This window comes from Pristis pectinata, chromosome 24 (assembly GCF_009764475.1).
Source record: "Pristis pectinata isolate sPriPec2 chromosome 24, sPriPec2.1.pri, whole genome shotgun sequence".
In the NCBI taxonomy this organism is placed as follows: domain Eukaryota; kingdom Metazoa; phylum Chordata; class Chondrichthyes; order Rhinopristiformes; family Pristidae; genus Pristis; species Pristis pectinata.
The window spans coordinates 4,796,884-4,819,406 of NC_067428.1; the positions used below are offsets into that span (position 1 = coordinate 4,796,884).

General features: G+C 41.1%; 1 protein-coding gene across 4 annotated transcripts in view; it reads left to right on the top strand.

Annotated features, from left to right (window-relative positions):
* LOC127582697 (zinc finger and BTB domain-containing protein 7A-like) overlaps window positions 1-22,523 on the top strand; it is a 131,287-nt gene that overhangs the window by 27,228 nt on the left and 81,536 nt on the right. The window contains exon 2 of one of the 4 annotated variants that reach the window (XM_052038259.1): window positions 5,332-5,467. The exons of 2 other annotated variants lie outside the window; for them this stretch is intronic. In XM_052038259.1, the coding sequence (XP_051894219.1) occupies window positions 5,376-5,467 (92 nt within the window). In that variant the 5' untranslated portion in view covers window positions 5,332-5,375. The remainder of the gene's footprint in view (window positions 1-5,331; window positions 5,468-22,523) is intronic. One more of the 4 variants, XM_052038260.1, reaches the window with a different exon arrangement.

Below are 22,523 nucleotides of genomic sequence, written 5' to 3' on the forward strand. Positions count from 1 at the left end.
ATTCCAGATCACAATTCACCACCAAGCAAAATGTTTTTTTTTTCTCTCTCATTTTCTGCCTATTCTTTTGCAATCTGTGGTTATTAATCTTTCTGCCACTAAAAACCTTTCAAAATCTTGATCACTTCTATAAAATTTCCCCGCAGTAATTTCTCCTGCAAGGAGAGTCTCTGGTCTCTCCAGTCAATGAAATTCCTCAACCATGGTGTCCTTCTGGTAAATCTCTTGCATCCTTTCTAAAGCACTGACATACTTCCTAGCATGGTGGCCTGAACTGGGCAGACACTCCAGCCAGGGGTACACAAAGATTATTATAACTTCATTGCCTTGGATTCCATAGGCCTTTCCAGCAGCTCTCTGGATATTCTGTCACCTACAAAAGATGTTTGTAAGCATATCGTAGGGTTTCACTGAACTGGATCCCTTTTTCAAATTATTATTTAGTCTAGCATTATTCTTTCTGACAAAATGAACTACTTCACACTTCTTAGCCACATACCCTTGGCAATTGTGCCTCGAAGAATTGATGTGTCTCCACATTGGAAGGATTGAATCTGGCGCTTGGGATTACAGTGAGGAACTGCTGCATAGTGCTTTAATCCATCTCTGTTGAGCATGGCCGCTACATTTTCTGCAGTTTTTTTTTGTACATTCCTGATTTCAAGGTTAAATAAAACTGGTTTATTGAGCAGTAAATGTCAAAACTTAAAAATCTCAACACAAAAGCCTTTTAATTTTAGGGAAAAAATTAACACAATGGTAATTGCTAAAAGAAGCTTTTGCAAACCCTAAGACTTGTATTTATTCCATGCCTTTAATCTCTACCACTACATTGTGCCTCCCCTGTGGTTGCCACCATCCCAGCACTCAGTGACAGCTGATGTCCATGATGATCGCACACTGAGCTCATCCCTGGAAGTGCCAGCTTCTGCTTTCCGCATTCCACCACGAACAGTTGCTGTCCGGCAGAGCTGGCTGTGGGGCACAGGTGAGGGAATCACCTGAGAACTGGTGGTGGGAGCAGAAATCCCAACATCCTGAGAGTAAGCAACTTCCAGAGTTCACACTGTCTCGAATCTCTGAGGACTGAGCCGCCAACAGTGTGTGGATCACGCTTCTGTAACCAAAGCCTGCAGATCCTTGCAGATACCTTCCAGAAAACAGCTGCCTGTTCCGCGATGGTTGGAGTGTTTTCCATGAGGAATGTCACTGTTCCTGCAGGTTGACCAGCTGGCTCACCTTTAGCAGACCTCTGGTGGACCCAACAGTGGTGGCCTACAGATTTTGAAATGCTTCTGTCGGTACCCCAATGGAAGCAATAACCTGTATCCCTAAAATGTAACTGGTTTCTGGCATAGAAGCCCATATTACCTCTGGAGTAGAAGTGATGTTCTCCTAGCTCTGCTCTCAGTAAAATGAGAGAGGACTCCTGTGTATTTGGTCCAAAGTATTTCACAATGTATCCCCACTAGTCTTATTCTGAATGCTTCCCTGTCATAGTCATCATCTGATTCCCCTGAGGCAGTACTGTTGTGTAGAGTCGCCCTCCAAGCTGGCATAAGAGACTTCATTACCCTCTCGCCTGACTGCACTCCACTAGTACCAAGTGTTGCCACTTTGCGACACAATCCTTTAACCTATGTTCTTGCTCATGCACCTGAGCTAGTAGAGATGGGCGTAATGTCAGTGTCCTTTTTTTAACCATATTAGCCACAGGCTAACCTTCAGGTGATGACTCCTCCTCCAATATCTGTGCCTGGATTACCTCCTGCTGTGGAATGCTGCCTTCTGGTTGCAAAGAGGCTGCAGAGGGTTGTAGACTCAGCCAGCTCCATCACAGACACAACCTTCCCCACCATCAAGAACATCTTCAAGAGGTGGTGCCTCAAGAAGGTGGCATCTGTAATAAAGGACCCTCACCATCCAGGACATACCCTCTTCTCACTACCACCATTGGGGAGGAGATGCAAGAGCCTGAAGACCCATACTCAATTCAGGAACAGCTTCTTCCCCTCCACCATCAGATCTCTGGTCCGTGAACACCAACCTCCATTATTCCTCTCTTGCACTATTTATTTATTTTTGTAACTTGTAATTTTTATGTCTTGCACTGTACTGCTGCTGCAAAACAACAAATTTTATGACATATGTCAGTGATAATAAACCTGATTCTGGTTAGTCTGCAGTGATAAGGACACAAACAATAGAATTCCAATGCTGCATGCATGAGTCTTTGGAAATTGGCCAGCACACATGCTGAATTTTTTGGACAAAGATCATTTTAGTAAGGACGGCAATGATGTGGAAAGACTACAGACTGTCTGCCATAAAGATGCTGTGCCTTCCTTGGCCATGGGATTTGGCTGTCTCAGTGCCCATGAGGTGGAGAACCCTCTTTTTACTGCCCTCACACCCTGGAAAAATAGACACTCTCCTCCCTAACTCACAGACAGGCAGAACAAGCCACCCCTCCCTCCCTTTCCTACACTTATGGACAGCCAGAGAGATCACCACCTCCCTCCTTCACTCTCCCCCAGCCTTGCACATTAAATAAGGTAGCCATGTCAATAGTCCACTTCCTGGGCCTCCGGTACATTCTGAACTGACTACTGCCTTGTGGACTTGTTTTTCTGTAGGAACTTTTCTACAAAGGATAGGTGGTACAGCAAGGCCCAACTTCCCGCCACTTTCTTTACAATACCACCTGCAGTTATGGTGTGTTTGAATTCCACAGGCTGGAACCATGATATCACAAAATTCAATTGGTAAATTCATTTTGGGGCAAGCCATTTGCCAATATGTTTAAAATGGCACTGTTTTAATGTCCCTCTTAGAGAGCAAATGAATTTCTAGATTAATTTGCTCACAACAAATTGTGTTCACTCTGTTTTTCTGAATGCCAATTAAGTTTTATCTGTTTTACTGCCTCCAAAAAAAAATGTTCCCTATCACCGACAGTTGGCTGAGAAGTCTTTGTATTTATTCCTCTCCCCATTTTTAAACAGATGTGTCAAAATTAAGTTTGCATTAGAGTTCCAAATTTACATTCCTTGTCTACATAATGTTTTCTAGGACTTATCTTGCTCCAATCAAGGCCAGAGAGACTAGGTTTCTCCTGTGTTTCTTCATAACTCTGAGTTTGAGTTGTAATGCTGCCCTGCCTTTGGGGCTTGACTGTTTCCTGCGTGAGGTGGAATCTGTTAGTACTAAACATCAATCCTGACCATAGCAAAATATAGTTTAATCACAAGTTCCTTCAACTTGTATTTTATGATGTCTTTTATAATTCACTGTGTTATAGTTGTTGCACAATTTGAGTCAAATAAAACAGCACTTTCAACTTGATCCTTGAATATTTCAATAGCATTAAAGAACATGTAGAGAATCTGATATTCCTGCTCCCATCACGCCACCTCCCAAACCCAGGAATGTCGTGCAGAATGGCCAAGGAGAATTAGAAGTAGGTTGACTTCAGGGTGTAAAACAGACCACCAATTCATTAGTCTACTTTGTTACTGATCACAAATTTCACACCCACTGGGTTTCATGCAATGTGAATATAATGCAAAGACCTAACTTGTTCCTTATGTTGCTACTTGTGTATGAAGAGTTCAGGAACCCTTGTTTTATTGTTTTATGTTCACTTTTAAACAATGATTTTTGAAAAGTTAAGAGACTTCCATTTATATAAATCCTTTTACCATCTCAGGATGGTTTCAGCTTGACAGCCAATGAAATACTTTTAAAGCATCACTTGCAGTGTAAGAAACATTCCAGTTGCTTTATACACAAACACCAATGTGTTAATAATACCAGTTAATCAGTTTTAGTGATTGAACAATAGAGACAAAACATGGGAGAACTCTGCTCCTTTGTCAAAGTGCACCATTGGATTTCTTGCATCCACCCGAGACAGCAGGCAGGCCCTCAGTTTAATGGCTCATTAAACAAAACATCACTCTCCAATGGTTTAGAACTCCTTCAGTATTTAAGTGGAGAATCAGTTTAGATTGTATTTTGCTGTTCAGTGAACTAAAGCTATTACTGCAGTTTTAATCTTGTTATTTTGCAATGTGCTGGATTAGGATGATATTATGTCAGGTGTGGCACTTTGGCGGCGGGGGGGGGGGTGGAAGTGCAACAAAATTAAAAGCTGGCGATTTATAACATGAAACATACATTGTCAAGGGGATATAAACTGAGCTATGTGAGCTTTAGTGATTCTTTGAAGAGATCAAGCATCTGTTTTGATCCCAATAGAAGGGGGAAAAGGGTCTGTATTAGATGAGGTAGGAAGAAGAGATTACATCCCCTAGTCTCTAAACATTTAAAGGGCTTTCGGGGGATGGTGTGATGTTTATGCAGGAAACAATGATCTTTACAATTTGTTGAATATGAAGCTGCCTTTGGTAAAGGAGAACTGTAACACAAGCTGCCTGCAGCATGCAACTGACAACGTGGTGCTTTAGTTCTCAAAGCAGGCTGATCCAGGAACAGAGGTTGCCAGAAAAGTCTTCATTGTGGTGAAACTTCTCCTTTAAAAGATGGGGGCGGTCGGAAAAAGACAGTTGAGCTTTCTCGCACTTTAACCACAGTGGTGAGGGAATTGCAGGGAGGGGCTAAATTAAACAGCATCAATTGCTTGTATATTCTGGTTTTTTGGGCTTGAGCCCACCCTACTTGTTGATCAGAAGTTTTTTTTTAAAACCCTGAACATTGTCTTTACTGAGTGCCAGTCGAGTCTGTATCCAGGCAAATCTGGTCACAGACTTGATCATCTTTGCTTCAGGTCATGTTGTAACTATAGCAATGTTTCTGGATGATTATGGACCAGCCCACCAATCAATAACAGCCCTGGCAGACAGCAGCAAGCTCGTGCTTGCCACTTTAACCCATGGTGCAATTTTTGAGTAAAGTCTCTGACTTCACACAACTGTGTACAGGATTACCCGCTTTTTAAAAAAATAATTCCAGCAGAGACAGAATGGGGCTATCTAAGTTTTCTTTTAGAAAAATGTTCTGGACTTCAGCATGGAATTGTAGTTTCACTGTCTTTTTTTAGCTATGAAAGAAAAGGCTTCCTTGTGCTGAAGGGTGTTTCTGTGTGTTTGACTGGGAGGAGTCACTCAGCCCTCGTCAGTAAAAGAATCCCAAATTAACCCCGGTGGAGATACAATCATTAACACGCAAGGTGCTGGCTGGGAGGAGTTACTGAACCTTGTAGTGCAAGGAACCTGAACTGGCACCAGAAAGGTTGTCCTTTCTCCTTGTGGGTGCCTGAAGTGTGTTGTGATGTTTTTAGTTAACGTCAATTTGTGTCTGTTAATTTAGCTTCCTCGCACTGTCAGGTACATTTAAACTCTGGCTGGCTCACGATGATGTCTTCGTCCATGTTGTTGAAACAAAAATATTACAAAAAGAACAACTGCAAAAACCAGCAGGGAAAGCGAAATGTCAGTCACAAAATGTGAGTAGTTCTGTTTTACATTTCTTTGCTCTCGAATGTTACTTCCTACTTCAGTCATGTCAGGTGACCTATTCCAGACAGTTTTTCAGTCTTGCTCTCAAATCAACCAAGAATAGATCTGCAAGTTGTGGTGTGACTTTACATTTCTGTTCCTTCCCTCCCACTCGCCTCTGTTTGAAGGAGCACTACGGGAGCTTCCAGTCCCTGATCCCTTCCACTGAACTTGGGCCATTCCTTCTCGCTGTCGCTTCAATCCTGCCCATTTCTTATTATTCTATAGTAATGACTGTTTCAAAAACTTTATGGCCACTGTTAACTACGTTTTGTTTACGGAGCTTTGGATATGCATGTTTAAATAGCAGGTGGTAGACTGTTTTGTAATTGGTGTAAGATATTGCACAAGATCTTGGGTTGCAAATATCCATTAATTTATTGGAGTGTATTGTGAGATTCTGCCTAGGATACACTTTTTACTTGGCTTATGAATACATTGGGCTGAAAAAAATTCTCTTCCAGCATCATGATATGTTAAACTGACCCATCTGTTTAGAGAAGTCTTCTTGATGTGTTGATTTTTTTGACCTCATACTGTTGGCTTTGAAATCAAAGCGAAAAGGACCCACTCAATTTTTAACAGCCAAGATGTCTTATAAATGCATTAATCCCATTTCTACACAGAACAGGGTACAATGACCTTATTGGCAGTGTGACAGTGGTTTTGGTGAACATGTTTGGCACTAGTGTATTTTATCATAACTTATTTAATTAAATAGTCATTAAAACTGCAAACAGATCCAGCGAGTAAATGGTGTGGAACTAAGCCAAAAAGACTAGATTGAAGAGGAGAAATCAGCTAGGATTCCCCCTCTTAATTGGCATTTACAGACTCGTGGCATTGGGTGAAGGCATCTCTCTAATGCCTCCCCCACAGTAAGTCTGCTAAAGGATGAACAATAGCTACATTGGTCCTAGAGCATAGATCATTCCAGTGAAAATAAGCAATAACTTTAAACCATTGCTGATATTTCAGAGTACAGTTGAGAAGCCATGTTAACTGCGGTACAGGCTCCTAACTTTTCTTTCATCTCCACCTCTTTCCCCCACCCCCACACAGATCATTTGACTGGCTGTTAAACCAGGAACTTCATCTGCCAAAAAAACCTGAAACACACCCCTTTACAGAGTGAACACAGCAACCACCACTTAATGCAAAAGACCCAAGTAGAAATGACAAGTTAAATATAGAGAAGGCATGGTAGAGAATAAATGTATGGATTAAAAGCAATGTGGCTGATTGGGTGGGGTTACAGATACTAAGGGGTGATACCATTGACACGCAATGCTGAATTACAGCATATTGCAACATGGGTGCATTTGCATTCTTCTGTGTTATCAATTCATTATAAACACAGTGCACTTTATCCCTTGATATATTACTAAAACAGTATTGCTTGTAAATTGAGTCTGACTTCCATGTTATTTTCTTTGGAGCATTCAGACTTGCATTGCATGGCAATCATTTTTCTCTCCAGGGACTGTCTGCCAGATACCAGTGATCACCCCTTCGTTCGAGTCTGCTCATCTTGAACTGCAGCTACTTTTCAAGATGGTAAATCAATCATATTTACAATCTTGAAAAAGTTTACTTGTCACCAAACTTTTCACAATCAATCAGAACTTAATGAAGAGCAGTTGCTATGATGATGTTGTTACCTTTTACAGTTTATTCGCACATTGAAAGATCCCACAAGCAGCAATGAAGTAAATGATCAGATGATCTGTTTCGTGTTGGTTGTGGGATAAACATTCTCCAGAACATGGAGAAAAAAAACCTCCCCTGCTCTTCTACACATCATGCCCTTAGATCTCTTACATTCACCAGAGAGAGCACACTTGTCCTTCCAAATGATCATTTCTGAAAAGCAACGTGGCACTCCCTCAGTGTTGTACTGAAAATGTCAGCCTAGATTACACACTCAATTCTCAAGTGATGGACCCAACTACCTTCTAATCTTGGAGACAAGAGCCTCCACTGAATCTCAACTGACTTCTTAGAATTTTGTTCATGTATTTTAATAGTGAGCTTCTCTTATTTGTTGGGGACCACAGAGTTTGGGGAGGGAAAATATTGTTTAATATTCTGCTACATTTATGGCTCAAATCAACTCTGCACTAATCCAGCATCCTTCTGGGCCATCTACATGTCAGTAGCTTCCATTTTTCTTGATTGTTGGCAGGCACTTTGTAGTATGAAGAGATTTATTTGCTCTTAAAAGTAATTCAGAACTAGAAACTGGCAGCACTTTATGCAACTTTGAGGGCAACAGCAGGAGACAACCACCTGATGTAACTTGCAGTGTGCTTTCAACATTGTTACCTGATGTGCCTGCCGTTCCAGACTCTCAGCCAAATAGTATTAGTGGCCTATTTCCATAGCAACTACAATATTAGCATTTAAATGACTAATCTTAGACCAATTTACTTAAGCCTTATGAACTTATTTGTGTTTCACTTGGCTACATTTGCTTTTTGTAAAAACAAAACAAATTGCCACAGATTCTGTTTCTTTCCCCACTGCCCCCCCCCCCTTCTCCAACTTGCTAGAGATCTGGTAGCCCCCAACCTGCACAATGCTCATGCTGCCATTTAAGTACATGTACATCTCATGTTCACCCACTAAGTCAATGCAATGGCATTCTTTGTAAAAACAATTGATGTTGGGCAAAGCTAGCATGTATTTTGCATCTGTAGTTGTCATTGAGAAAGTGGTGGTGAGTCACCATCTCAAACAGCACAATAGTTGGGAATCCTAGAGTGGTTTCATCCAACCTGAGTGGCTTGTTAGGCCATATATCTGGCCATAGTCATGGAAAGATACGGGGCTTTCAGCCCACCGAGGCCATGCCAACCGTCAAGCACCCACTTACACTAATCCTAGATTAATTCCATTTTTTCCATTCTCCCCACATTCTCATCAACTCCCTACAGATTCTACTGCTCCCCCTCACGCTAGGGGCAATTTACAATGCCCCATTAACCTACTAACTTGCACGTCTTTGAGATGTGGTAGCTCTTGGAGGAAACCCACAGTCATAGGGAGAAAGTGCAAAGGCCCCGGGTCTGGATTGAACCCAGGTCCCTGGTGCTGAGTCAACTTCTCGCTGTGCTGTCTAACTGGGAGAGAACCCATGCTAATGCGGGGATGGAGTCATGTATGGGCCAGATTGAATTAGGACTTCCATTTGGAGTTATCTTTAACAGCAATCTGCCAGCTTTGAGGCACCTTTACTAATACAAGCCTTCTATTTCTAGGCATTTTTGAACCAAATTTAAATTACAAATTTCAGTATTCAATTTGAATACCCATTCTTTGGATTATTAGTCCAAGTGTCTTTTTTAGTAACTTGTATGTACCATACATAGTTTGACAAAAAGGTTTCTGAACAAAAGCAGATACTTTACATATTATTCCTTACTCCTCCATCATGCCTCCTTTTAAAGTATAGAGGCAGTGAAGATTCATTGCACAGTATCAACACACGTTTGCCTTTGTTCATGATTGTCTTCAGATGTCATCACATTTCTTTTGAATTCCCTGCTGTTATCTGGTACATTCCAGCCAATGCACTCACCAATAAAAGGGGTGCCTCTATGTACAATAATTCAATTTATGAATATCTGGCCTATGAATTTGTAACACCATTAACTCCTGGGGTAGGCATCTGATTTACGAATCCATTTTTAACTATAACCAATAGCACACCAGTCTCTCAGGTTAGGAATCCATACGCTGAAAAGCAATACCCACAATTCCTCCCTCACAGCCTTTTTCACTTATGAAATTTTGCTTACCAAAACATTTTCCAGAATGCATTCCTGATGTTAATCAAGGAATTGCTTACAAAGGAGGAAAATAGTTGCATTAACCAGCTGCAATAAGAATTTATCAGTGATCTACTGAAAAGTGCTTGGTCACCTGCACGGTCCCTTCGGAATCAGAAGCTATGGGCTCATGTTCCACCAGAGAGACTGTATGATCCAGACTGACTCTTCATTGAGATGTTAGACTGAGGTCTAACATGTTGGACTGCTCACACAGGTGGACATAAAGGATTCCATTATGAAGAGCAGAGGAATTCTTCCCATTGCCCTGGATAATAATATTAGTCTCTTAACCAACATTATTGGAATAGATTACTTCATTATCTCACTGCTATTTGTGGGAGCTTATTTTGCATAAATGGGCTAGAGTATTTACTATATTACAAAAGTGACTGTACAGTACTTCATAGGCTGAAGTAGGTGGTGAATAATCTGGGGACACCTATTAATCATGAAAAGCATTGTATAAATGTAACTCTTCCTTTATTTCTCACACTTGCTGCTAGGGTTTCTTTGTTTTGAATGTAGTTTACCCATAAAATGAGACTGGTCCATATGTTAATGATACTTCGGTGCTGCAGCGTTCAGGGCTAATGTTCATTCTTTGTCATGTATAATCTGAAGTACACCTTGTTTTCCTAATAGGTGGATTGGTGGGGGGAGGAGGCACTAAATTTCAGTGCTAGTAAATCACACTGCTACTCTTAACTCGTAAATGGTTAAGCTGGACTACTGTGATTAGGGTTAAAAATGAAATTTTTTATAGTAAAATCTGCCCATGCATGTTAAGAAGAACTGTCATTCAGTTCTGAATTGTTGTCCATTTCCTGTGGCTCTATTAAAATAGTTGTTGGTAGTTAGTGGGCTCCAGCCACACAATTGGGCAAACTGTGCCAGAATGCTGCAAAATGAAAATGGTCTAGCATCCTTACTGGAGTGACCTTTAGCATGAAGGCAAAAGTTTACAATTCTGTAGATTTGCAGTTACAGCAATCCTATTTACATCAAATATTTATCAGCCAGCTTCAGATACTGTGTATTTGTATGTAATGGTTTGCAATGCACCACCTAAAAGGATGGTGGAAACGGGTTAAATGGTAGTTTTAAGAGGTTTGGATAGAAGTCACAAAGTAACTCAGCAAAGCTATGGCTGGAACAGGTTATTGAATCTAGCTACCAAACAGTGCTTTAATTTTAAAATTCTCATCTTACTTCCAATTGCCTCGTTAGCTTGCCCCCATGCTATGACGGTTGCATTTTCCAGTCCTTCACAGCTTGGATCCCTGCACTACCACAGTTCTGGTCTATGGTGTAATCCCTAATTGTTGGCAGTCCAACATTAATAATGCTGCGTTCGGCTTTCTGGGCCCCAAAGGATTCCTACTGTAAAATCTCATGTTTTTCACCCTCTTGAAAGCCTACCTCTTTGATCATACTTGTTGTTTTTCCCCTATCATCTCCTTGTGTTGGGGCATTTTGCTATGTATAAATGTTTGTTGTCCTATTACTGTTGAATAACATATCACAGCATAGCTTAACTCCAGCTGAAGCTTTCTCACACATTGATTTGAGATATCCTGGCCTTGCATTTGTTTGTGCGTATTGTAAGCAAAAGGTATCTGTCAACCAGTGTGACGCCACACCAGGAAGTTGTGTAGTGTTTCCCAATTCGGGTCAAAGGGCAGTGCTGTGGAAAGATAGGGATGATTACTAGTTTCACCAATCCTAGAGGGTCCAGAAATTAAAAATTAATCTCCTGGACACTGCAACAAGCAATCAGAGAAAAAAAATCATTAACAAAAGATTGTTTTCTTTTTTAAAAAAAAGTTTGTTTATTAAATTATTACAGATGCAGGGCTGCAGAGTGAAAGGATGTTTAACTATGGGCCACTTGGGATGCAAGGTCAGGTTAAAAATCATCTAGCAAAGCACCATGAGTAAATTCTTAAGCCTTTAAATTGGGACTGGAGATGTAAAACAACCAAATTAGCTTTTTTTTAATTTGAAGTTCACATATTGGCATATGATTTTTTTTGGTATTAAGCAATTATGGAGTATTGCATTTGGAGAGTTTTGGAGAGATCTACCTTGCATTATTGGAGAAAACACTTCCCACTCTTATCTAATATGCAGGTCCAAGGTTACACTTGAAAAATCTAGATTCCTTCAGCTTAGTCATCTGAGCTTTGATTTTGCTTTGGAGGAATATAAAATGGGTGGCTGGGGTGAGGGGGAGGGATGCTGACACTCTCCTTTTGAAAGGAATATAGATCAAGCCTAGGGAGTGTTGTAGAACAGAGTACACTGTTCCCTGAAAGTGGTGGCACAGGTAGACAGGGTGGTGAAGAAGGTGAATGGCATGCTTGCCTTCATCAGACAGGGCACAGAGTACAAGAGTTGGGATATCATCTTATAGCTGTACAAGATGTTGGTGAGACTGCAACTGGAATATTGCGAGCAGTTCTGGTCACAGTACTATAGGGAGGATGTGATTAGTGGTGCAGAAAAGATTCAACAGATGTTGCTGGGTCTGGAGGGCTTGAGTTATAAGGAGAGATTGGACAGGCTGGGACTGTTTTCCCTGGAGCAAAGGAGGCTGAGGGGTGAGGTTTACAAAATCATGAGGGGCATAAGTCAGGTGGATGGTCAGTCTTTTTCCCAGGGTAGGGAAGTCTAAAACTAAGAGGATGTAAGTTTAAGATGAGAGGGGAAAGATTTAAAGAGGACCTGAGTGGCAGGTTTTCCCCACACAGGGTGGATTGGATATGTGGAAAGAGCTGTCAGAGGATGTGGTAGAGTCGGGTACAATTACACCATTTACAAGACATTTGGACAGGTTCCTGGATAGGAAGGGTTCAATAGGATGTGGGCCAAATGCAAGCAACTGGAACTAGCGCAGGAAGACACTTTGGTCAGCATGGATGAGTTGGAGAAAAGGGCCTGTTTCCTTGCAGTATAACTCTGTATCTATTCTATTCTGGTTTTGTTGTCTGTGATGGGGATATGTCAATCTCCAGGCAAGTGTAAAGGATTTCTAACCAATGGGTTTGGGTGAAGACAACTGTGGAGCAATGTATGAACAGGATTGAAATACAACTGTGAAAATCATATACAGGTCCTCCCCAGCTTGCGATCCCTCAACAACCAATGCATACAGATGAGTGTTTGGGAGGCCACCAGGATGGATTTGCCGGTGCTGTGGGGCTGCAGGCATCTCCTTCGGGGTGGGAACTTGATTCACAACTGCAATGCTGACTTGAGAACTGTTCAGTTACGAGCAGTGCACAGGAATGGATCCCTGCTGTAACCTAGGGAGGACCCGTAGTTTGTGTGTTATAGTCAATTATGGGGGAAGGGATGGGTCACAAAAATGGCAGTTCATATTTCTGAACGTGAAGGATGCAGGATGTGCCAAGGAAAGATCTGATGTGCTCTGCTGTCAGGCAAACATTCATGTAATTGATTGCCTGGACAGAGTTGTGTACCCTTTCCTGTTGTGCAGAATAAATGTTTTTTATGTAACTGCAACCTATCTAGATTCTTATAGCCAAAAGTGCTTCAATCAGCCATGATCATATTGGGCAGGTTTGAAGGACCTGGTAGCCTACTCCTGTTATTTTCTTGTGACTTCGGTGAGTACCCAGCTGAGGATCCCAATGATGGCTTGAACTGCATATGTAACGTTCAATAATTCACATCCGTCTTGCAACACATGAGAAAAGTAGGCAGTACTTGTCCCCTCTTGTATTAATGCTTCCCACACTTCTGTCTTTCCTCTGCCACTTATTAAGCTTCTGTGTTGCAATAGAGTTGTTCTGAGGTTTGAACCAGAGGTTTCCTGTGCATTTGCCCTTTCATTCATGGATGTCAGCATCGAGATGAGGTAAATTCTCCTTTTATCCCACATTTTGCATCTGGATTTCTCATGCAACCAGCAAAAAAAAAATTAAGAACATTATGCTTTTGACTTCAACTCCTGAAAGTTCAACTTGACCTGATATATCCAGAACATGGCAAATAAATGCCCTTTTCACATTTAAAGTAAGATTTTAGTTCAAGTGGTGGTCTGGCCCAGGCTAGACTATGCGTGAAAGTGTATACATAGCCAACATAAGATGGTTTTATTTTTTATGAAAATAAACTCAATCTCTGAATGTTAAGTGTTATGCAAAATAAGTGTGAAAAGACATTTTTAGTTTATTTACGTTCATACATAAGGTTAGTGCATTTGTAGGCTGATTAGCAACAACATCCTCTTTAAAGATTTTGTACTTCATGTGATGGTGAATACAGTCATTCATTTGAGTTTTTTGTATTTTACAACAATATAGTTTAGCCTTAAAATATAGTTGCAGTGTAAAACAGTGTTACTTAAAAGGGTAAGGAGGTGACATAGTTCAGCAATTCATGTAAAGGTTTATGCATTAAATATGTGATGTACAGTATTTCTTTGAGCAATTCTCATGCAACTCCCCCACCCCCATTCAATTCCACATGAATGCCAGATGCCTGAGACTATACCATACTTTATCTTCTCTCTGCTTTCTCCCACCACCCCTTGAAGATGGCCTACTTCATTATGTGGAATCAAATATCCTTCCGCACCTGAGATGTTTGAATGTAAGAGCTATCTTTGGGTTACTCCTGGTAAAGGACATCCACCATTGGGAATGAAACACTTGGAGGACTCAAGTATTTCATGGTGGGCCGAAGGGCCTGTTTTGTGCTGTATGGTTCTATTTTACAAAATTTGAGGCTCAGATGAAATGCTCAAAAAGAATCTTAAAGTTAAAAGTTGAAAATTGCCTTTGGATTTTCAAGGTCAACTATATTTTGAAATGGTACAAAAGATTTATACATGGTAGTAGGGATGTAGCAGAGTTGGTCCCAAATGTCCCAATGTGAAGGCGTGTCAGATGCCAAACCCTCTTTTAAAATATTTGACTGCTACACCGCACCCAGTGTTCAGGTTCTGGTCTCACTCTGAGTCAATTTTATTTTCTCTTTTAATGTCTTTTATCCATGAGCTATTGATTCGTACACTCTGGGCTTGAACGCAGGTTTGGTCAAACATACTTTGTGGTCTCACACCTGGAGTATGGTCTCCATGATAACAACAGTCTTTCCACACCTCCCCCAAATATGCATGCCTTCTGTTAACATTTCACCTGTACCAAAGCCAAACTCTCCCCTATCTTTCCACTTAGTCTAGATAACAATCAGGATCAGGGACCCTGGCTGTTCTCTTCCCCTATTATTTCTGTACTGTCTTTTTAAATTGCACAACATGAGACATTGTCACAATAGGTTTACAATTCAGTCAGTGCTGAGTTAGTTGATTTCCAGTAGGTGCTCGACAATGCAGTGGTCTCTAATCAGTCAGGATATTTGTTCCAGATTATATCCAGTGCTTATTATGGAACCCCTGTATCCATCAGGATCAGATTCAGCTGAAGTGTCCCTTTCATTTGACTTCTGTCACATATTCACACTTAAATGAGATGGCAGAGATCTAGAAGAATAATCCAAAGTGAGACCTGGGTAGCATTGCGTGAAATCAAGCATCTTAAGTTCAGCAAGTATGTGAGAGCAAGTATCCCATGGGCCAGAGTACCACCATCTACAGGAGCTCATCTAAAACTCTGCCACGGTATTCTAATCTGCATCGACCCTTCTCAGCCATCACACCAATACCCACTGGTTCACTGGATCCCAGCCTATAAAAGCCTCCCATTTTAAATTCTTCTATTCTTCAGATCCCTCCTTGGCCTCATTCCTCTCTATTTTCAGATCCACAGAGCTCTGCATTCTGGTCTCCTTTGGCATGCCCATCCTCACCCTACCCTTTGGCACCATGCATTCAGTTTCAAAAAAATCAGTTACTCATTACAGTGCAGGAGGAAGCCATTCACCCTATTAAGTCCATGCCAGCTCCCAGTGGAGTAATCCCGGCAGCCCCATTGCCCCTCCTTATTACCCTGGAGCCCTGCAATCTTCTCTATCATGTGCGCACCAGCTCCCCTTTAAATCTTTTGCCACTTACCTATATTAAGGAATGATTTCAAAGGTACGTGCTTGCCTTTAATAGTTGAGGCATTGAGCTCAAGAGTCAGGAAGTTATGTTGCAGCTTTATAAAGCTCTGGTTAGGCTGTGTTCAAATCTGGTCACCCCATTATAGGAAAGATGTGGAGACTTTGGAAAAGGTGCAGAAGATGTTTACCAGGATGCTGCTGGGGTTAGAGGGCATGTCCTACAAGGAGAGGTTGAACAAACTTGGGTTGTTTTCTCTGGTGTGGTGGAGGCTGAGGGGAGACCTGATAGTTTATAAGATTGAGAGGCATAGGTAGAAAAGACAGCTGGTATCTTATTCCCAGGGTTGAAATGCCTAATACCAGAGGGCATGCATTTAAGATGAAAGGGTTTAAGTTCAAAGGAGATGTGCAGGGCAAGTTTTTTTTTAAGTGGTGGGTACCTGGAATGCACCACCAGAGGTGGTAGTGGAGGCAAATACAATAGAGGCATGTATGTGCAGAGAATGGAGGGATTTGGACATTGTGTAGGCAGAAGGGATTAGTTTAGATACCAGTTTAATTAGCTTGGTACAACATCGTGGGCCGAGGGGCCTTTTCCTGTGCTGTACTGTTCTATGTTCTAATTTATGTTAGCTGATTAACCAATCAGCATCTCTTTGGGATGTGGGAGGAAACCAGAGCACCTGAGGAGAAGGCATGTGATCACAGAGTGGGTATAGTCTGCACAGACATCAGTCTGGGTGGGACTCAAGGTCCTGGATCCTGAGGCAGCAGTGGTGCCCAAGCTTGGGCCGTGCTATTCAAATACCCCAACTCTCTCTGTCCTTCCTCCCCTCTTTTGAGACTCTACTTACAACCTCCCAATTTAACATCTACTTATGTTTTCTATTGTGGTTTGGTGTCCTTGTGCTCCTGTGAAACTTCTTGAATATTTTACTGCATTAAAGGAGCTAGTTGTCATTTGTTGTAGTAGTGGGAAAATGTGTTGAAAACAATAAACCAGCCATATGGAACTAATATCTGGCCAGTGGCCATGAAAGGTGCTCCATAAATGTAATCCTTTATTTGATTTATAGAATTTTGCTTTATCTTTACCTTATCTAAAACCCATAACATAAGAACCTATTTCTAATTGCCAAAGGAAAATTCAAGTTTTCAAAACATTGCATAACCTTTGATTTTCTTAAACTGCCAAAGGATGATTATTGAAATCAGCAACAGTGGTATGTTTTCATTAAACACTGTCACCACAGCATCTAGCTTCAGTGCAACAGCAGCCCTTGGAGAGTTGTGATGGCCTTTCTGCAGCAATTAAAAATGCATGTAAACCTGAAGTGAATTGATGAATCATGGTAAGAAGTTGCCATAAATTGTCCTGGCAGTTATCTCCAAATAAAAACATCCCTTTCAGATAGAGGTAAAGGCGGGTGGAACACAATCCCTGTACTGTCAGTCAGCTTTCCTGTTGACCATTACTTAAAGCTGCCAAAGGTTGAGAGATGCTGCTATCTGGAGCAGACAGTGTCAGGTCCCCTCCCTGTGAAGCTGACCAATTATGGCCTGTACAACCATTCTGTTATTGTTAGCCACAATGGTTCTGATTAAGGAAGGGCTCTGGGGAGGTGGTGAGAATCACACTTTTCCCACTCCGAATTCCCATCTTATGACTATTGAGTCCTTGCACTAATGTGTGCATGCTTTTGTTTTAGTTGAGAGGGGTTAGGCTGAATTGGTGCACTCCAAGTGGTTCAATAACTACATAAGATAGCACACATGGAGCTGTACAGAGGCTTAAGTGGAGCGGAGTTGTGTTTGATTATCACCTTTGGAAGAGAAGCTAAGAACATTGGGGTGGGGGTTCTATTGAGATTGCATACTGAATGTGCAGGGTGCATTTCACCTGAAGGTTAAGATTTGTAGCTATGTAAATTGGTGAATGATGGAGCAGATCCAGGGGCTGCATGTCCTTCTGCCTCCTGTTCTTTCTTGCAAGATGGCCCAACTGGAATGAATAATGTACACTATCCAACCTGAAGAATAATCCTTTTGCCACTTAGTTCCTATATAAGTGGGAGTGTAGGCAGGTGGAGTTTCACTGCTACAGTAAAAGCACAAATTCCTGAGATCCCAGGAGCATAGTTTAGGGCTAAGGGTGGACTTCTCAGTAGGTAACTTCAATGCTTACCCATAAATTTAAGTGCCTTGACGAAGACTAGTACCCAAGATTTTTCATATGTCATTTCTATTTATGACAGCCTTTGCAAATTATTTTCAAAACAATCTTTTCAGTATCAATGGTTTGTGACATTGAAATGGAAGAGGTAAAGGTATAAAATGCTGTGGCACCTTTGAAAAAGAATCAGATTCAAATATTCACTTCCAACATAGAAGCAGTGTCCCATTGAGTTTATGCTGATTCTCAGTGTAATCCCATCATTCCCATTTCCCCCACTTATTTCCCTGTAACCTATTCTCTCTAATATGCCCATCCTGATCCTCCTACCACACAACCATATCACAGGTTATTTACAGTAGTCAGTTAACTTACCAACCAGCATGTCTTTGGGATGTGGGAGGAAATCACAATATCCAGGGGAAACCCATGCAGTCACAGAACATGCAAACTCCACACAGACAACACTGGAGGTAATGATTGGTTGGGTCACTGGAATGCGAGGCAACAGCACTACCTGTTGTGCCAATGTGTTGCCCAAAAACAAATTATTCCCAATGTCCTCATAACATTAAAAAAAAATTACCTGTCATTTATTGTACTGCTGTTTATGGGATGTACAGATATTGGTTAACCTACATTTCCTACATTACCACTGTGATCACATTAAAAGATGCTCTCGTTGGTTGTAACCCCCTTTGGGATCCTGAGGCTGAGTTACTAAAGAAAGTTCTTTCTTTCAAACTCTGGCACAAAAACCAATCTTGATGTTACCATACACTTCCCTCATACTGTCCTGAAACTGTAGCTAGAATATTTTATGACAAAATGTAGTGGAAGGATTTCTCCAACATAGCCCATGAGTGGTGTTGAACTGTGGAGCTGGAAGGTATTTGTGGAATTAAGAGCTGGGTCTCTGGAGTATCGGGATATCCTGCTGTCTTTCGGCAGTCTGCACCCCATCACATGTGAAGTGCATGTTTTGCAGATGGGATCAGGTCTTTAGCAAAGGTGTTGGAAATTGTATCTGTTGTGCTATCTGGTGCTATTGTGGGGATGGAGAGGATAGTGGTGAATGGGAAATTGGTGCACTCTGGTAATATTGGTAAACTTGAGGGAACTTGCTGCCCAAATTTCTGAAACACAAGTGGGATTTCCTGTGTGTTTGCACCAACATGTATAAACAGTTGTGTAAAGCCTGAGGAAATTCTGACACAAGAACAGTAGGTTCATAACACTTGGCCATTTTTCCCCTTTGCCTCCCTTTAACAACTTAGTGTCTGAACACAGACTCATAATTGCTTTGTTCTTGAAGAAAGAGCCCAATGTGCAAATTGCAATTATTCAAAAGTCACATAACAAATTTTTAGGCGAAGCAAAAATTTGATCACTTTTCCTTCTGTTTTGTTTTTTTTATGTGCATTCATTTCGACTCGATCTGTATTTTCTGTTTGTGTTCGACTATGTATTTGTGTGGCTTCTGTTTGAAACGCATTATGAGTAGAAAAGCTTCCATGATTGCAGTATGCTCAAATGATAGTTAAATGGCTTTGTACTTCAAATGTCCCGCTTTAATAAAGAATTTAAAGTATGAGTTCAGCACTTTCTGCAGGCTTTTGATTTCTGGTTTGAATACACCCATTTTCTTTAGTCTGGCTTATTTTAATTAAGTTGACAGGAAATTTGGGTGTACAGATTTTAGTGAAATAGGCATAATTTTAAGCATAAATCCTCCAATTTTGCCAAGGGAAATTTACTCCTCCATGTCAAGGATATCTGATTTGTCACAGAATACATTTCTTTGATAGTACTTGCCAATAGAAGTAACATGAGACAACATTGCACCTTCCCCCAGATGGTAACCAAGTTGTTTTCTGAGAATCCACCATAAACTTAATAAAATGTCTTGCTAGGCATGGCATTACAGCCTGTTTAGATCAGGTTGCCCAAGTTCCCACCTTTTGTACACTTGATTTTTGGTGTGGCTGCTCCCTTACTGGATCAAGTCCAACATTCAAGATGCAGTTTTATTTTTTACACTAATCAAAAATCTGCCTTAACCTGTCTTCTAGAACATGGAGTTCTAAGCAATTGAAATTTTCTAAATTGGGGGTGGGGCGGGGGAGTAGGAAAGAGGAGGAGGACCTAAATCTTACTGCAGATGGGGGAACTTGCATTAATCATGTACATTGATCTTCAGCTCCAAAAAAAAATCATCTGGGAGTCCTGAATCGGGTACATGAACCATAATTAGATTGTTATTGATCAATACTCAATGAGAAGATTTGGTTGGACCAGAATATTTCAGTGGCCATGATAGATAGTGGGAGGGAGTAAAGTGGACCAGAGGACAGAGATCATAGTCACTCTGCATCTGTTTAATGTGGGACATTGCAGCTTTAAAATTAATTCCTGCTTTGTTTTTATTTTAGTGAGGTTTTTTTTTGGAAGTATGCAGGGGAGTGTTTTTTTTTTGTTAGTTACTGAACAGAACATTTGAGTTCTGTGGAAATTGTGCAGGCTACAGGGAAGTGGGAGGTTAAAAGTTGCTGGTGGCTTCCAGCTTGTGTTCCTCCTCGTCCCCCTAGCTTTTTATTCTGGCTTCTGCCCCCTTCCTTTCCGGTCCTGATGAAGGGTCTCGACCCGAAACGTCGACTGTTTATTTCCCTCTATAGATCCTGCCTGACCTGAGTTCCTCCAGCATTTTGTGTGTGGCTCCTAAATTCCTTGTGTATTAAATCTCATTACTTCAATGGTAAGCATTGGCTTCATAGCACTTGGGTGAGGGTGATTAACTGAAACTGGAAGAACAGCTCCTTCGGTATTTTAACTGGCACCATTCATAGGATGTTTTTAAATATGATTATCTTGTTTACATTAAAGGAAAGACGATAACATTCTAAAATTCTTGCAATCTCTTCACTGCATTGCCAGCTAAGAAACCAGGATTTGTATAACACCTTTCACTAGTCCCAAGGAGCTTTACAGTTATTGTAATTGGAGCTATTGTAAGGATTTTTAGACAATTTGATTCACTCTGAATCCAATGTTTCTAGTTCTTTCTTGATTTCACACAAAGGCCTTGAGACACATCATAGTCTATGGGCCTGGACAACATCCAAGCTATAACACCTGAAGACCAGCACTCCAGAGCAAACTGCAGGTCTGTACAGTTACAACACTACCCAATAATTTGGAGAATTGCCCAGGTATATCTGATTCACAAAAAGCAGGACAAACTAGTTATTTATCACCCAACCAGTCTACTCTCAATCATTAGCAAAGTAATGGAAGATGCCATTAATTTGCTAACAAGTGACACCTTGCTCATCGATGCCCAGTTTAGGTCTTGCCAGGACCAGTCAGCTCCAGACTTTGTCACAACCTTGGAACAACAGAGCTGAGTTCCAGAGGTGAGGTGAGAGTGACTGCCCTTGACATCACAGCAGCATTTGATTGAGTGTGGTGTCAAGGAGCACACTGGTAAAACTTAAGTCAGTGAGCATCATGCGGTGGGGGGGGAGCGGTGGAGGGAGGGGGGAAGCTAAAGTGGTTGGTGTCAGACTTCACACACAGGAAGATTGTTGTGGACAAGGAGTACATCCAATATCCAAAGCAGCCAGACGTCTTTTGGAATCCTACAATTTAGAACATTGGGTTTGAGGGATATGACAGCCCTTGGCCCCATTAGTTTGCCTTGGTTTAATAGCATGTCCACCGTTATTCCCTTCCTATCATTCTGTTCCAGGACATCAAACTAATCAAGTCTCCAAACTGGAATTTGAATTCACAATCAACTGTCTCAGTAACTGTTATCCACTGAACCACCACTGACCCTATATCTTTGTTTTTTCATCTGTGCATTATGTGTTGAAAAAGCAGGAAGACCCAGAGGTGCTGTTTAACTTGACTCTTCTGTTTATATTTTCTAACAATATTGCTCTATTCTTGTGTGGCATGGTTATTTTGGCAGATTGAAATTGTTCGTTCAGTATTGCCCTAAAGGATAAAAGATTGAAGGATGGTCTAACTGAGGTGTTTTTAAAGTGATTAAAGAAATTGATAGGGGAAACAGAACTAAACAATTTGTTGGGGAGTTCAGAACATGGGGAAACAACATCAAAATTAGAGCTGCACTGTGGGGAGGTGATGTTAGGATGTAATTCTTCCTACAGAGTTATGGAAATGTGGAACACTCGTCCTCAAAAAGCTGAGGCTGGGATGGTCATTAGAAAATTTCACAATTTGAACTTGGGTGTATTGTTAAGAAGGGTGTGGGGCCAAGGCAGGTTAATGAAGTTAAGGTACAGATTGAATGATCTAATTGGATGATGAGACAGGCTCTTGTTCCTGTGTTCTTGAATTGAATGGAATTAAATTTTTGCTGCTGTAATGTATTTAAGATGAGACATATTACCTTAAAAGAGCCTGATAATGCTGTCTCCTGTTCTTGATGGCTGTGTGCAAAGTGACAGTTGGGTACAGGCTAGATATATGTTGTGTACAGGCTCAGTTTGACACACAGCCAGCAGCTCCTCATAGAATTCTCGGAAATTCACTGTATTTACTTTACATTTCACCCATCTTCTGGAGCATGTTTTTTTTTAAAAGCTCCTGAAGCCAAGTTTTTAATAAATAATTTGCAAAGGATCTCACTGTGCAATAGTGATATAAACTACATCTCGGTTAAGCTAAATTGAAGACAATCAAATACGAGGCTTTCCTTTAAAACAATCAGTTTGGAGACAGTGAGAAGTGATGTGCTGTTGGTCCACATGCACACATATTACAACACGATGATAGCCCTGTGAAATTTTCACCATGTATGAGCCATAGCTTCAAATGTTAAATTGCTTTCATACTAGTCTCGGAGTTAGAAGGTTGTGGGTGAAGTTGAACTCCCATATGTCATCTGGCCTGAGACTTCATGTCCAATAGTATAAGCACAGGAACAGGCCCTTCAGCCCA